This window comes from Talpa occidentalis, unplaced genomic scaffold, assembly GCF_014898055.3.
Source record: "Talpa occidentalis isolate TD23 unplaced genomic scaffold, MPIMG_talOcc4v2.1 talOcc4.14, whole genome shotgun sequence".
In the NCBI taxonomy this organism is placed as follows: Eukaryota; Metazoa; Chordata; class Mammalia; order Eulipotyphla; family Talpidae; genus Talpa; species Talpa occidentalis.
The window spans coordinates 90,487,478-90,502,183 of NW_023601433.1; the positions used below are offsets into that span (position 1 = coordinate 90,487,478).

Genomic DNA, 14,706 nt, shown 5'->3' on the forward strand with positions numbered 1-14,706 from the left:
GGGTCCCGCCGCCCCGCCGCGCACGTGGAGGGGCGCGGGCCCGGGGCGGGAGGGGCGCGGCCTCCCAGGCCCCGCCCAGGGGCGTGGCCCGCGGGCGGCGGGCGGCGGGCGGGCTCGGCGCGCGTCACTTCCTGTGGCGCGGGCGTCCGGCCGGAAGTGCGTCAGTTGTTATCCGCTCGGGGCGCCGCGGCCGCCGCCTCACGAGCCCGGCGCCTGGGCCCGGCCCGCCGCCCCGCCGCGCCGCCGCCGCCGCGCCGCCGCCCCCGCCCCCCATGGGGCGCGCCCCCCGGGCCGCTGAGCGCCGGCCGCCCGCCAGGCGCGCGGCCGCCCGCGCCGGGGCGCCCCGGCCGCGCCGGGCCCGGGGCTGAGCCCCGCGGCATGCCCGGCCCGGCCCGCCGCCCGCCGCCCCGGCCCCGCGCCCGCGCCCGCCCCGGCGGCGCCGCGTAGCCCGGCCGCGAGGCCGCGCCGGCCGCAAGGTCACCGCGCCATGGAGGCCAAGGCGCGCCAGAGCCGGCGCTCGCGCGCGCAGCGGGACCGCGGCCGGCGCCGGGAGGCGGCCCGCGACGCCCGCGACCGGAGCGCGTCGTCGGGCGACGAGGCCGAGCCCGGGCCCGGCAAGGAGAACGCGGGGCTGCCCCGCGCGCCCGCGCCCCGCGCCGCCGCCGCGCGCCCCCCGCGCCGCCGCCGCCGCGAGTCCAGCTCGCAGGAGGAGGAGGTCATCGACGGCTTCGCCATCGCCAGCTTCAGCACGCTGGAGGCCCTGGAGGTAGGCGCCCGCCCGGCCGCCCGGCTCCGCGCACCCTCCGCGGCGGGGGTGGGGCCCGGCGGGGTGGGCAGCGGCCGGCGGGGCTGCCCGGCCCGCGTGCGCGCGGAGGGGCCCAGCCCGGGCCCGCCCGCTGGGCCCCTGTGGGGAGCTGGGGGCCACCAGCCCGGGGTCCTCCCGTGCGCCCGGCGGCGGGGGAGACGGCTCCCGCCGGGCCGGCGCGGCGCCGGGCTCTGTGTGGGACGCGAATGGCCCGGGGTCTCGCCGGCCTCCCGGCTGGTCGCGCGGCTCCGCGTGCCGACAGCACCCGCCCTCCTTGGGAGGCTCCTCCAGGGGCCTCTCCCAGGCACCCTCCTGCGCGCGGGGCCTCTCCCCGAATGTCACTCGGCCTCCCGACCTGGCGCTGGTCAGCCCTTCCTCCCCAGCTGTCCCTGCCCTGCTGGCGCCCCCAGGACCTGTCGGCTGGAGGAGAGCGGGTCCTGGTGGCCTGTGTGGCCCGGCCGGCCCCTTGCTCCCTGGAGTATCAGGGAAAGGGAGTGAGAGGAGAGCCAGGGTTCGGGGAGCCGCCTGGAGGGCACCCCTGGCCCGGGTGGAGTGGACTGGCCGGCCTCTTGCACCAGGGACCTGAAGGGCAGCCTCCGGGCGGGTTGCTGTAGGTTGGGCCAGCCTGCCACCTGGTGCTGCTGCCCTCCTAGGTCCTGGAGCTGCCGGCTCGCCCCGACTCACAGTTGTGCTCGGGAGTGCCTCCTCTGGCCCAGTTTCTTGCTGTGGTGGATGTGGCTGCCTCGGCCTGCCCGTCCCCCTGCACAGAGCAGGCGCTGGGGCCAGCCTGGCTCTGCCACACTCTGGGGAGTGTGTGTCGGCAGGTCGAGTCCCTGCCTTTGGGGCCGCAAGAGATGCCCCAGCCACTGGCCAGCACGGAGGGTGCCACAGGCGCTCTGTAGATGTGGAGGCTCTGGCCTGGCTGGGGGGGCTGTCTGTAGCCCAGGGGTGAGTCATGTCTACTCGGTCTGGGTTAGGTGGCTGGAGCATGTTGTCTGAGTGGGAGGTGTGTAGAGGCCACAGAGGCCCCCGCCCCTGTTGAGTTCTGTTGGCAGGTGGGGGCAGCGAGCAGGTGGCCGTGGACAGCGGGCTTGTAGTGTGGAGCTCTTGGGCTCTCCCCACTGCTCCTGTTCTGGGCGAGGACCCCTGAGCCATCTGGAATGGACAGGCGGCTCCCGCTGCGGCTCTGCTCCCTGGTACGTTGACCAGGGGTGACAGGAAGGCCCTTGGGGCCTAGCTGGGGGTCTCTGCCCGGTCCCCGCTTCCCTGGTGCCACCAGCTGCCCGTGGTCACTGGGCAGGAGGTGTCAGCCCCTGGGTGTCCCTGGAGACGTGCCCGTGTGCTGCATGGCGCCCCCTGGAGCCTCCTGGGCTGGGCAGTGGCCATCTGCAGGGGAGGCCTCTGCGCCCCAGTTTCCCTGATTGCCCTGTCCTGGCTCTGCAAGCGTGGCCGGCTTGCCCCTCCCCCGTACACTTCTGTGCTCGCCGCTGGGTCTGCTGTGCGGAGGGGCCTCTGCCGCGGGGCCGCCACCACCTCCGCCCTGAGCGCTGGGCGGGCCGCGGCTCCCAGGCAGGAGGGCGTGTGTGCGCGTGTCCGTTTGGTCTTGGGGCCTCCCCAGCCCCGTTTCTGTCTCTCTCACTTCCCCGGCCTGCCTGCCTGGCCCTGACCGGCCCAGCCCACCCAGACCCCAGCTAGGGACGCCGATCGGGGCTGGCTGGCAGGTGTCCTGAGGCGCGTGGTCAGGCCTGCCGGGGCCCAAGCGTGCGGGCAGAGGGCCTCGCGTCGCCGCTCTGGGCTGTGCCAGCGCCTGTCCCTGACCCCCCAGCTGCTGGGGCCATCACTTCTGGGCTCCCGGTTCAGTCTGGACCCACATGGCCCCAAGGGGCCCAGGCCCTCTGTCTCGCACAGCCTGGATCAGCTGTGCGCCGCTCCCTTCCTGACAGGTCAGTCCGTCTGCCCCTTGCCCCGGCGAGGCCACGGTGGTGTCCACGCGCTCCCAGGAACACCCCTGCCCAGACGCCTCTCCCTGGGCTGGGCTGCTGTCGTGGGGGCACCTGCTCTGCCCACCTCTTAGCTCCTGGGCAGTCTGGGGGCCTCCCTCTCTGTCCTGACCGCTGGCGGCTGGGTCTGCACGGCTGCGCTCTGCCCAGTGCTGCCTTGCTCCTGGGCCGGCTCTCTGCATGCTCGGCCAGAGCTCCCGGGCCCGGGCCCCGCTGGGGAGCCTCATTGGGGTGTGGGGCAAGGGACTGCCCTTGCAGGCGGGGAGGCCTCGCTGTGTTGTCCCAGGAGCACTGTTCTGCAGGAAGGACGGGGCGCTGGAGGCCATCACAGCTGGCGGTGGGTGCAGGGGCCAGAGTGGCCACCAGGGGGCCTCGCCCCAGCCTGTGCTTGGAGCCCCTGCTGTGGGCCAGGCGCTCGGCGCCCCGCTGGTGCTGGGGCTTATGTGTGGGGCGGGCTTCTGGAAATGACTGCTGGTCAGCAGGAGGGCCCTGACCTGTCCCTTCCTTCTGAGCGCACATGCTCTGGTCTCTAGACTGCCCCTGGGACTCAGGAGGGGGATGCTCGCTTGGGGCTTCTGAGAGGAGGGGCTGCTGGGCGGGGCAGGGGCACAAGGGCACGAGCTGCTGCCCCAGGATTCAGGCCGGTGCATCAGCCTCCTCTGGATGCGTGGGGTGTCCGGTGCCCTGGTTTGTCTGAGAAGTTCCTGGCATAAAACCCGCTGTGGAGTTGCTGGCTGTGCTCAGCTAGAGCTTGGTCGGCGCCTCCTTGGCCGGTATCCTCCGCCCTGTCTGTGCCTATGCGGATTGTGGGGGGTCCCCCGACAGTACCCCTGCCGGGCCCACCTGGAGAGGGTCTTGGGGCCCCGCTCTGCTTCTTCGTAGGGTGCTGGTGGGTGGGGCCCACGGGCTGATCGGCCAGGGGTCAGTGGGCAGCTGTGGAATCTGAGCGGCCATCTGCAGGTGCACACCTGACCCTCAGGGGGGCCACTCTAGGGAGAGGAGCCACCTGACCTGTGGTGACATGGCATCAGGCCAAGGCCAGGTGGGCTCAGGGTCCCCTACAGGCTGTCACGGGGTGGGGGGAGGGTGATGCCCAGCGCAGGGCAGCTGGAGCTGGGGCTGGGGTTCTGCGCCCCAGGGAGCGGCGGGCCTCCCAGCTGCTCTGGCCACTGGCCTTTCCTGGCCTTGAGGCAGGCTTAGCATCACGCAGAGTCCAGAGTCGATGCTGAGAGCCCACTAGACTGTCTGGTTCGTGGCCGGCATTCAGATCAGAGATGCAGTTGCATCTCCAGGGGCCCTGGTCCCGTGTGGCCATCCCTTGCCTGAAAGCTCCTCTTTGTGTCATCCTGCCGGTCACACTGAGTTGGACAGGGCAGCCCCCTGCGTTTTTTCTCTGGCCACTCCCAGTCTAGCTGTGGTCCCGGGACACCCGCTGCCAGTAAGAGCCAGAGTCCTGCAGGGCCCGCGAGGTCCTCCCACAAGTCTCCTCACCCCTGGGGCCCCGGGCTGGCCCTGTGTGCTGGTCCTCGCATCCAGCAGCCTCTGAAGCTCCAGGGCATTCATTGAGGGAGGTGCCTGTGGCTCGTCTCAGGCTGACCGGGGCACCTGGCTCCTGGGATCACGTGTGGTTGATCTGGTCCCCAGGGCCCCGTCTGCCACCCACTGTGAGGCCTGTCCCTGCCTGCCTCCCACCCGGGTCCCGCGCCCATGCACGCTGCCCTGGGCCCCTGCGCGTGCCCCCCCCCCCATCCCCAGAGCAGACTCAGGGCGTGTCCTCGAGGCCCTGTCCAGATCCACTGTCAACTTGTGGCCTTGGCCATGCCTGCTCTGTGCCTCAGTTTCCCCGTTTCTTGGCAAGTGAGGAGACGCAGGTGCCTGCCACGGCGTCAGGCAAAGCTAGCAACAGCTGTGGGCAGCAGCTGCATCGGCCCAGGATGGCCTCCCACGGCAGCCACCCCTGCTCTCGGTGTGGGGCCTTCCTCCAGCATCTCCTCCCGCCACCCACAACGGCTGGGCCGTGGCCCCAGCTACTCTCTGAGCCTGCCCCTCTGGGAGCTCCGGCCCTGGGGTATGGGGATAGATGTGAGGCCAGGTGGGCTCAGCGGGAGGAAGGGCCCTGGGAGCCCTGAGGCACCTGGACTGGCCAGTCCCCAGGAGGGTGCCGAGACCCACCTCCACGGGAGACCCAGCCCTGCACGGCTGTCCGCTCGCCCTGGGCTAGGAACTGGGGGCAACACAGGGGACCCAGTTCCAAGCAACCTGAGGTCCTCAATGCCCGAGGACCACAATTCAGAGGGACTCAAGGGAACCTTGGCATCCAGGGTCCTCCTTCGGTCTAGCCTGCACCCCACCCCTTGGAGGCTGCGCGGTCGCCCAGATCTCAGCCTGTGGGGGCCCAGTCTGGGAGGTGTGGAGACAAGACCTCGGCCACCCCAGCCCCTGAGCTCGGCAGAGGGGCGCTGGGCTTGCCCTTGTCCAGGGGGCGTGGGTCAGGTGGTGCCGGTGCACACCTGTCTCCTCTCGTGCTCAGCCTCCTGGGCGCCGTGCGGCCCTTGGCCCTGCCGGGGAGCAGCGCTCGGTGCGGAAGCATCTTGGGGAGAGGCTGTGGGGCTCGTGGGCCCTTCTGCAGGGGGCAGGGGTCTGCGTGGCCCCGTCTGCCCGTGGGTGTGTGCTGACCAGGGGGGTGGCTGGTTGTGTGGGGGACAGTGCCTGAGGCCCTGCCTGGAACCCCACCTGCCACCCGCCAGGCCTGGACCCAGAGTCTGAACCCTGGAAAGGAGCCAGCTCTGGCGTCTCAGGCTCCCGGGACGCATCGTGTCTCAGGCCATGCCCGCCAAGCACGCCGTGGGGTGAGATGGTGCTGCTGAGCCCGGGGTGCCCTGTGTGGCCTGTGAGCGCTGGTGAGGGTGTGGGAGATGCCGCGCCGTACCGCACCCCTGCTGCTGGCTCGGCTCTGTCCGCCCGAGAGTCCCTAGCCCAGCAGCTGGGTCTGCAGCGCCAGGGCCGGCTGAGCTGGGCCTCTCGAGACCGGCTGCTCCCTCATGGGGCTGACACCACAGGGACTCAGAAGCCTGGGGAGTCAGCGGGGCAAGCTGGGTCCTGCCGGCCACAAGAAGGTCAGCACCCATGGGTGCTCAGGAGTCACCCACCCGCCCGAGGTCAAGACACCCTGCTTGGTCCCCCCACCCCCGGCCACAGCTGGCTGAGCCCGTGGGAGCATGTGCCGCGCCACGTGGGGGCCTTGGCTGCTGCTCCACAGCCTGTGCACCCCCGCTAGCCTGTCCCTTGAGCCTGGCCTGCACCCTGACTGTCTCCTCTCCGGCCGCTGGCCCCCGGCACCATGGGGCTGGCCAGTCAGCGAGCATGGGGGCTCTGGGCCTCACTGCTCCCCGGTCAGTGGGGGTTTGGCGGTGCCCACTGAGCTGGGCCATGCCTGCACCGAGAGCCCTGGCAGCGCTGGCGGGGCCTGAGCGTGGCTGGGAGGTGGCAGGTACCAGGATGTGGCGGAGGTGGGGGGGCTGTCCCCCCGAGCAGGGAGGTCTCTGCCCCGTGCCTGTGGCTCCTGCGACCGTGAACCACGTCCGGGCGCCTTGGGGACCTTGTGCCTGGAGGGCTGTCCCCGCAGGAGGGGCGTGGTCTGGCCTCAACCGGCTGCCGCTCAACTTGCGGAGACCCACCCGGCAGCAGGACATAGGTCCCTCCTGCCACCCGCCAGGTGGGCCAAGGCCACGCCATTTTGCAGCCCCAGCGACCAGCTCCTGGGGGCGCCCCTACGTGGGGAGCACCTCAGATGCTTCTGAGCCTTGTTCTCCCTCCTGCAGTGAGGGCCACTCTGTCCCCATGTGACCCCAGTGCAAGCTGGCGGGTGTCTCCCGCCCTGCGCGCAGGTCCAGGTGCCTTGTCACAGGGTCACGCGGCAGGTGGGGCTGCGCCCCAGGGGGCAGCACGCGCTCCCCACGGCCCGGTCAGGAAGCCGCACTGGGCTCGGCGGATGCTCTGGGGGCGGCCTGGGTCAGGGCAGCAGGGCGCGTCTGCGGGGCCCTGGGGAAGCTCGGCCACCACCTGCCCCCCCCCCAGCTCTGAGGGGCGCTCCCAGGCAGGGCTGAAGAGCTCGGGTGTCGGCTCTCCCTGGGGAACCCCTGGCACTGTGCCGGCCCCGCTCACTGGCTGTCTCCCCCGCAGAAGGACATGGCCCTGCAGCCCCACGAGCGCAAGGAGAAGCGGGAGCGTCGCCTGGTCAAGAAGCCCCGCGAGTCGGAGGGCTGCCCGGCGGCGGGAGCCGCGGCGGGGCCCAGCGAGAACGGGTGGCCCCCGGAGGTGGGCGGCTCTGCGCGGGACCCGGAGCCCGCCTGCGAGCGGGGCCCGAAGAAGTCGCCCCTGCAGCCCGCCCAGCAGGTGAGACTGGGCCCGGCCCTGACCACTGCGGTGCCTGGACGCCACTGGGCACCAGGCTGCCGGGCAGCGAGCCCATCGTCGTGGGGCCGGGCGTGGGGACACGCAAACCCACCCGCTCCTAGCCGACCAGGCCCGCCAGGGCGGGTGCCCACACGGGGCAACGAGCGGGGCCGGGCGGTGTGCGCTGGGCTCGGGCAGGAGGGCGTAGCTGGTAGGCCGGCCCCGTCTGCGTGCGTCTGTCAGCTGCGCCGACTGCGTGTCCAGTGTCTGCGCAGCAGCACGGCCCAGGTGGCCGGTGGTGCTGGTGGCTGGGAGCCACGGTGCGCGGGGTGCAGCGCGGGGCCTGGCCCTGCCCATTCCCTCTGGACTCGGGCACACGCCTCACTGCGGGGCTCCTCTTGGTCTCGCTCCTCCCTCTCCTCGCTGGGGATCGGGCTGCTGGTGAGGGCAGCATGTCTCGGGCCTGGGCTGGACGGGGGGCTGTGGGCGCACCTGCCCAGGTGGACACGTGCTCTTTCTTCCATGCAGGTGTGCTCCCCCGAAGGGGGGCCGCTCCCAGCCAACCACTGGGACCAGAACCGCCCGGCCCAGCACCAGCAGCAGCTCCAGCCCAGCCCGCCCCAGGGCTCACTCCCAACCCCGTGTCGGCGCTGCCAGCCCCGTCAGGCTCTCCCGGACCCCGGGCAGCCCTGCCCGCCCCAGCGGCCACCCCCAGGTCAGCGCAGCTGGCCCCAGCGGTCACTTCCGGGCCCGAGACGGCACTGCCAGCCCCGGCGGTCACTTCTGGGCCCAGGTCAGCCCTGCCGGCCCCAGCAGCTACTTCCAGCCCCAGATCAGCATTGCCGGTCCCAGCGGTCACTACTGGCTCAGCCCTGCCGGCCACGCTGGGCACTTCTAGGCCCCCGGCAACGTTGCCGGCGCCTGCGCTCCCTCCTGGGCCCGTGCCACCTCTACCGGCCCCTGCGCTCCCTCCTGGGCCCATGCCACCTCTCTCGGCCCCTGCGCTCCCTCCTGGGCCCGTGCCACCTCTGCTGGCCCCTGCTGGCCCTCTGGCACCGCTGCTGGCCCACACGGTCATGGGGGTCTCCGTGTCCCCGTGGCCAGCCCAGTAGGGCATCCTCAGGACAGAGGCGCCGGCCCCTTCGGTCTCTGCTAGCGCAGTGCCCGCGGTGCCAGCCCCCACGGTCACTCTTCATGCTTTGCCCACGTCGCCGGCCTTCCAGTCCACTCTCAGACCAGTGCTGCTGCCCCCAGCGGACACTCCCGGCCCCCAGCCAGCCACGCAGGTCCCTCCTGGGCCAGCCCAGCCGCCCCCGGCGGACGCTGCTGGGCCTCCGTCAGCCGCAGCAGTCAGGCGAAGCCCCGGAGCAGCTCGCGGCTCCCAAACCTTCACTGCTGGGCTGCGCGCGGCCGAGCCAGCAAAAGCGGCCGCTCCTGGGCCGAGGACATTCCCACCCGTCCAAGCGGCCGCTCCTGGGCCCAGAACAGCCTTGTCGGCGAAAGCGGCCACTCCTGGACTCAAAACAGCCCGGCCAGCCCCTGCAGTCGCTCCTGGGCCCGGGCCACCCCTGCAAGCCCCAGCCGCTGCTCCCCCTCCCCGAGCGCCCGTCGCTGCTTGGGCGGCCGTCCCTCTCCCGCCGGCCTCTCCTGGGGCCCCCGGGCCAGCCACGGCGGTCCCTCCTGGACCTGGGTCGGGGTCATCAGCCTCGGCTCTCGCTCCTGACCCTGGGCCGGCCTGGCCGGCTGCTGAGGTCCCGACGGACTAGATCCTCCACCCCCGCCGCGGCCCGCCAGGCCCCATCCGTGAGCCCTGGAGCCTGAGGTCCCCTCTCGGCCTGCCCGGTGTGGCGGCGGGGGCCGGGGCCAGGCCAGGATCGCGGCCCCGCGGCCTGCCGTGTGCCGGACCGGCTGGCGGCCCTGTCCCTGCGGGCCTGGCCGCTGGCAGTGCAGCCGAGGCTCTGAGGAGGAGGGCTCCAGGCTGGGGCTGCCGGACCCCACGAGAGGAGAGGACCCTGGCAGGACCCCTGCTTTACCCGCCCGCCTGTGCCTGCCCGGCTGCGGCTGCGGCTGGGCGAGCTGGTTCGGGGGCGTGTTGTTCACACGCCCTGGCCCTGGGGGCCCGCCGGGTGCGCTCCAGCTGGCTGTGGCGGGCCAGGTCTCACCGGTGGTGCCGCGCCCCTCCCCCTGCCTGGGCCGAGCTCAGAGGGGCCCCTCCTGGGGGCGCCGGGCCCACCTAGTGCACCTGGAATCCTGGCCCCGGGAGGGGCTCAGCTCTGACTGCGGACCTCAGGGCCTCTGGGGCTGCCCTCTCCAAGCGCAGCGCCCCGCCTGGCTCCGTCAGGCTCGGCGTGCCCGTCCCTCGGGGGCAGCACTGCCCTTCCGGAGGACGGCGCCTGTCCCCTCGCCCCAGGCGCGCCGGCCCTCTTCCCGGGCCCCCAGCAGCGCGGCGGGGTTACTTTTCTGATTAAAGGAAATAAAAAGTGCCGTGCCACGTGCCACCGTGTCCGCAGCAGCGGGGGGGGGGGGGGTGCGGGAGGGTCGCGCGTCCTGCTGTCTCCCAGGATGGCAGCTGGGGAGGGGCACAGCCCGGCCTGGGGGGCGGCAGCCTCGAGGGCCCATCTGGAGCTGATGGGGACCAGGGCGTGCCTGGGGCTCGGGGGCGGCTCCTGGTGCCACGGATGCCGGGAGCTCTCCTTTCTGTGGGGGGGGCCGGTCTCGGTGCAGATGGCTGGGGCAGGCCTGGGGCACCAGGGCCTCACTCCACGGCCCGCGCGATCGAGGGCTGAAGGGGGTTCGGGCTCCGAGGGCCGCGCTTCAGGGCAGCAGCGCCTTGCGGTGGGAGTGGGGACTGCGTCCAGGGCCCCACCACGCTGGGGGCCGTAGGCACGGGGGCCTGCACCCAGTTTCCTGAAGGTTCGGGCGCCTGAGTGAATCTGGCTGTGGGCCGGGGAGCCCAGTGGTGGAGCTCAGGCATGAGGCCGGTGTGGGGGTGGCCCTGCCTGCAGCGGGGATGGCGGGCGTCCTGGGTTCTGGGGGCGGCCTCTCCTGCTGGGGACCCGGGCCGCGGGCCTGTCCCTGCAGGCTCCGGCAGGTCTCGGAGGCTCGGGGAGGTAGGCGATCCCGTGGGCTGGCAGCTCCCAGTGCCGGAAGGGCCTGGGCCGTCCAGAGCGCCCAGGAAGAGTGTGTCCGCGGGTGCGCCCGTCCGGCGCCCACTCTCCTCTTGCCCCGCAGGCAGCCCTGTCGGGAGACCCCTGGGGGCGCGGCCAGTGCAGGGCAGGGGTGCGGGGAGAGAGGCCCTGCTGACTCTGGCCTCTTGGGCTGCCCTGGACGGTGCCTGAGCAGAGGCTGCGCTCCCGGGGGCCTTTCTAAGGAGCAGGGTGCCCGCGCCCCGCGCAGGCCAGGGGTGAGGGGTGCAGTGGCTCGGCGCCGCTGTCGGTGTCCGGGCGCTGCCTCAGGGAACGCGTGTGTGGTTTGGAGAAGAAAAATGAAAAAAGCAAAAAATCGCGGGAGACCAAGCTGCCCTTCCCAGCATGCAGCGAGCCCCGGGCGCGAGGAGACCACGGCCCCTTGATTCTCTGCCCACCAGCAGCGCCCTGTCCCGGCCCGCCCTGCCAGCCAGTGCCGGGCGGAACAGGACTCCGCACCTCCCTGCCGCCCGGCAGCCCTGCGGCCTGCGCCTCACCACAGGGTGCTCCGAGTTAGCCCTGCCGGGGGCGCCCCGTGCTCCCCGGCCCCGCCAGGACCCCCCGCCCCGTGCTGCCCGGCCCCGCAGGACCCCCTCCCCGTGCTCCCCATCCCCGCAGGACCCCCCTCCCCGTGCTCCCCATCCCCGCAGGACCCCCTCCCCGTGCTCCCCGGCCCCGCAGGACCCCCCTCCCCGTGCTCCCCATCCCCGCAGGACCCCCTCCCCGTGCTCCCCAGGCCCGCAGGACCCCCTCCCCGTGCTCCCCGGCCCCGCAGGACCCCCTCCCCGTGCTCCCCATCCCCGCAGGACCCCCTCCCCGTGCTCCCCGGCCCCGCCAGGCTGCTTCCTGACATCGTCTGGACAGGACATCAGCAGGTTATTCAGGCACGTGAAGGTGCAGGTTGCTCCAAGCCCCAGCCGTGCCGCGGAGAAAGGGGGCGACGCAGGTAGCAAGGGCAGAGTGGGCCCCAGGGTGGGGGCACAGGCAGCAGAGCGAACAGCGCAGCCAGCGTTGTCTGCAAACAGCAGCTGAGCGAGAGGGGCGCCCCGCATGGGCAGTGGAGGGCGCGCCCTGATCATTACCCTGGGGCGGAGTAGACGGGCCCTCGGGGCACGGCCCGCACCCCCCAGCCCCGCCCTGAGGCCCCTCCGTGCTGCCTGCACTCCGGGGGGGCCGGGGGCGCTGGGCTCTGCTCACTCGCTCAGGCCCCGCTGGGCCGGGCGGTCCTGTGCTGTGGGCGGGAGATCAGACCCCTGGAGCAGGGCCCTCCGGAGCAGTGGGGTCGCGCCGGTGCTTCCAGGTTGCCGGCCGAGCCTAGGTCACACCTGCTGCATCTTGGCTGAGGCTGGGGTCAGGCCTGGGGCTCCCGGGTCACTGCCACCCTCTCCTTCGCCCTGGGGCCGCCTCTCCTCTCCTGGCAGCCTCGGGATGGCTCAGCTGCCTGTGTGTGGGGCCTGTAGGCGTGAGGAGCGGAGGCTGGGTTGTGGGGCACTGGAGCCCCACCCGCACACGGCCCAGCGGTTTCAGTGTTGGGACTGACTGCCCCCCTGGGATAGGGTGGCTGCCTGCCCCTGCCCGCCCTGCCGCACGCTCCCCTGAACCCATCAGCCCCGCCCCTGCTGGGCCCCAGCAGCAATCCCTCAGGGAAGGTGAACCCCCTTGGGAACCGGGTGGGAGGTTGGGGGGCCTTCTGGAGCCCAGGGGTCAGGCCCCCCAGGAGGCACTCTGGAGCCGAGCCCTGCTGGGCCGCAGAAGGCAGTGCAGGTGCCAGAGGGGCCCGGCCTGGGGCCACTGGGGTCGGTGCAGCTGTTGGGAGGTACTGGGGGCCGGAGCGCCCGGGCACCCTGGAAAGCCGGGGCAGCGGGCGGAGGGGCCCAGCCAAATGCCGCTGGAGGGAGCCGGGCCTGAGGCCAAGCCTGGCTTCACTGCAGCCCCAACCCGGCAGCCCTGCACCCCAACCCCAGCAAAGGGGTCCACGCTGGGCCCCGCCAGCCTCGCTGCCCATCGGCCCCTCACCAAACACCCTGGGGTCCACCTCGGGTGGCTTGCCCCGACCCTGTGGGCTGTGCTCGGTCAGCCCGGCCCTGCCTGACCCCTCTGTGCCCGCCGGGTGGAGAGGGCTGGTTCCTGGCAGCGGGCCCCCGGCCTCGGAGTGGAGCGAGAGTCCAGGGGCCTCTGGAGGGAGCAGGCCCAACTCGGAGCCCGAGCCTGCACCGCAGGGGAGCGCAGGGCCTCCTGCCGTGCTGGCGGATGGTGCCCACGGCCCCCTCACCCACCGCCACGCAGCACCGGCGTCCCCAGTAGGGCGGCGGGCCGGGCCAGGCCAGGCGCCTTTGTGGGGACACCCAGCGCTGGAGGGAGGGACTGGGAGGCTCCACAGGTGCTTTGTAGGGCTGGGGAGGGGCACCCCAGAGCTGGAGGGCACACTTGCCCGGGGGCACGCTGTGCCCCCTTGTGGGGAGGGGCCTCAGAACTGGGCCCCTGTTGCCAGTACAAAGAGCAGGTAGTCAGGGACCAGGGGACCCCCAGGGTTCCTGGGCAGAGTCAGGTCTCCAGCTGTGGAGGTAGGGGTGCGGCCAGAGGGCGCTGGGGGCAAGGACTCCCACAAAACCTGGGCCCTGCACTGGGGGCTGCACCCCCACAGCTGCTGGACACCTGCTGCCGCGGTGAGGAGGCAGGCACATGGGACACGGGCCACCGGGCAGAGCAGCCTAGGCTCCTCGGCCAGCGGGCAGAGACCCCCTAGGGTGCCCCTGGCCTGTGGCCAAAGCCAGGCATCCACTGCAGGCCCATGGGGCCTCCTGACTGGTGGGGGAGGGCTTGGAGCTCCTGGGCCCACAGTTCAGGAGGGCGAGGCGGGGCTTCACCAGTGCCCTGGCACTGGGGGCGCATTTGTGAGGGTTTGCAAGGCTTCCTGGGGTCTGCAAGGCTCCCGGGTCTGCAGGGGCCAAGCCAGTTCCTTCCTCGTGCCCATGGCCTGGTGAGGCCAGTGTCAGTGACCGCTGGCTGGCCTGGAGCAGCGCACACGCCACGCCCAAGGAGGCGGGTGGGGGTGTGTGGCAGCCACTGCTAGGCAGGCGGGGCCCGGGGGTCATGGGGGAGCCGGCTGGGCATGTGGCAGGCGTGTGGTGAGGAAGGCACCTGTGCCTGTCTGCACACCGGGTGGGGCACGCCAGGGCCTCCCCTCATCCGAGTGCCCTGTGGGTCTTCTCTGTCCCCCAGGCCTGGCCCCAGCACGCCCCAGGCCGGCGGTTAGGAGGGAGCGGGTGAGTCTGGTGGCCCCCAGGCTGCTGGCCCTGAGCGCAGGCCCCTTCAGAGTCACCCCTTCTGCCATGCTGGCCACACAGCCCGGGGCCCAGGACCGGGGGGCTGGGCTCGTGACTTGGGCTGTCCTGGGAGCGGCCTGCTGAGCCCAGCAGGGGTGGGCAGAAGGGCCCAGCGGGGCGTGGGCTTCCCAGGCTCAGGATGGTCCCCGAGCGGTTCTGGGGTGCACCTGGCAGAGCCACTCTGACCACCTGCAGGCCCTGGGTGGGGCGGCCTGGAGCTGGGCCAGGTGTCAGGGGTGCGCGGAGCTGAGGTCAGGGTGTGTCTGGAGTCAGAAGGCGGAGCCGCAGGGACCGGGCGGGGGGGTGGGGGGGGTGGGGGGCGGCAGCCCAGCAGGTCCTGTGGGGAGGCCGGGAGGGCAGCAGGAGCTGAGGAGGCCGGGCCCAGGTGGTGAGTCTGGCCACGAGGGGCGTGGCGAGGGTGTGCGTGCCCCACGGGGCCCGGGGCGGATGCCAGCCCCTCCAGCCGTCACTCACCACTCAGCCCCCTCCCGGCCGGGCGGGGCCGGGCTCTGGTGTGAGGGGCCGGGGCCTCTGCAGGACGGGTGGTGTGGCTGCCGCGGCCCTCGCTCCGCTCTGTGGAGGCCACTCTGTGCTCCTGGCCGCCGCCCGCCCGGTGGGGTCTGTCGCCCGCGTCCCTGCCCTTTCCTCCGCCGGGTTTCCGCTCGGGAGGCCCAGCCGCCCCAGGGCTGGGGCCGCGGCCAGGGCAGGCGGCGGGGTCGGGGCTGTGCTGAGCCTGGCTCTCCTGTCCCCAGATGAAGGTCTCCGTGTCCAGAGGGGGCGGCCGCCACAGTGACGACGACAGCGTCCACGAGGCTACCAGCTCCCAGCGCAGCAGCTCCCGGGACCGACTCAGCGACGTGAGTGCCCCGCCTGGCCTGCTGCTCCTGCCCCCGCGGCCGCTGGCCGCACGCTGAGGGGCCCGGGCCGGGCGGGAGGAGACGGTTGTGGGCAACGCAGCGCCCCCCTGGGGGTTTGGCAGGGAAGGCCGGGGGAGG

The 14,706-nt window shown here is 72.9% G+C and overlaps 1 protein-coding gene across 1 annotated transcript in view; it reads left to right on the forward strand.

The window, feature by feature from the left end:
- The first annotated feature begins 487 nt into the window (after nt 1-487).
- The window catches only part of FBRSL1 (fibrosin like 1), a 32,728-nt gene continuing 18,509 nt past the window's right edge, over nt 488-14,706 (forward strand). Inside the window, exons 1-3 of the mRNA XM_054694684.1 lie at nt 488-766; nt 6,988-7,200; nt 14,464-14,568. Of these exons, the coding sequence (XP_054550659.1) occupies nt 488-766; nt 6,988-7,200; nt 14,464-14,568 (597 nt within the window). The remainder of the gene's footprint in view (nt 767-6,987; nt 7,201-14,463; nt 14,569-14,706) is intronic.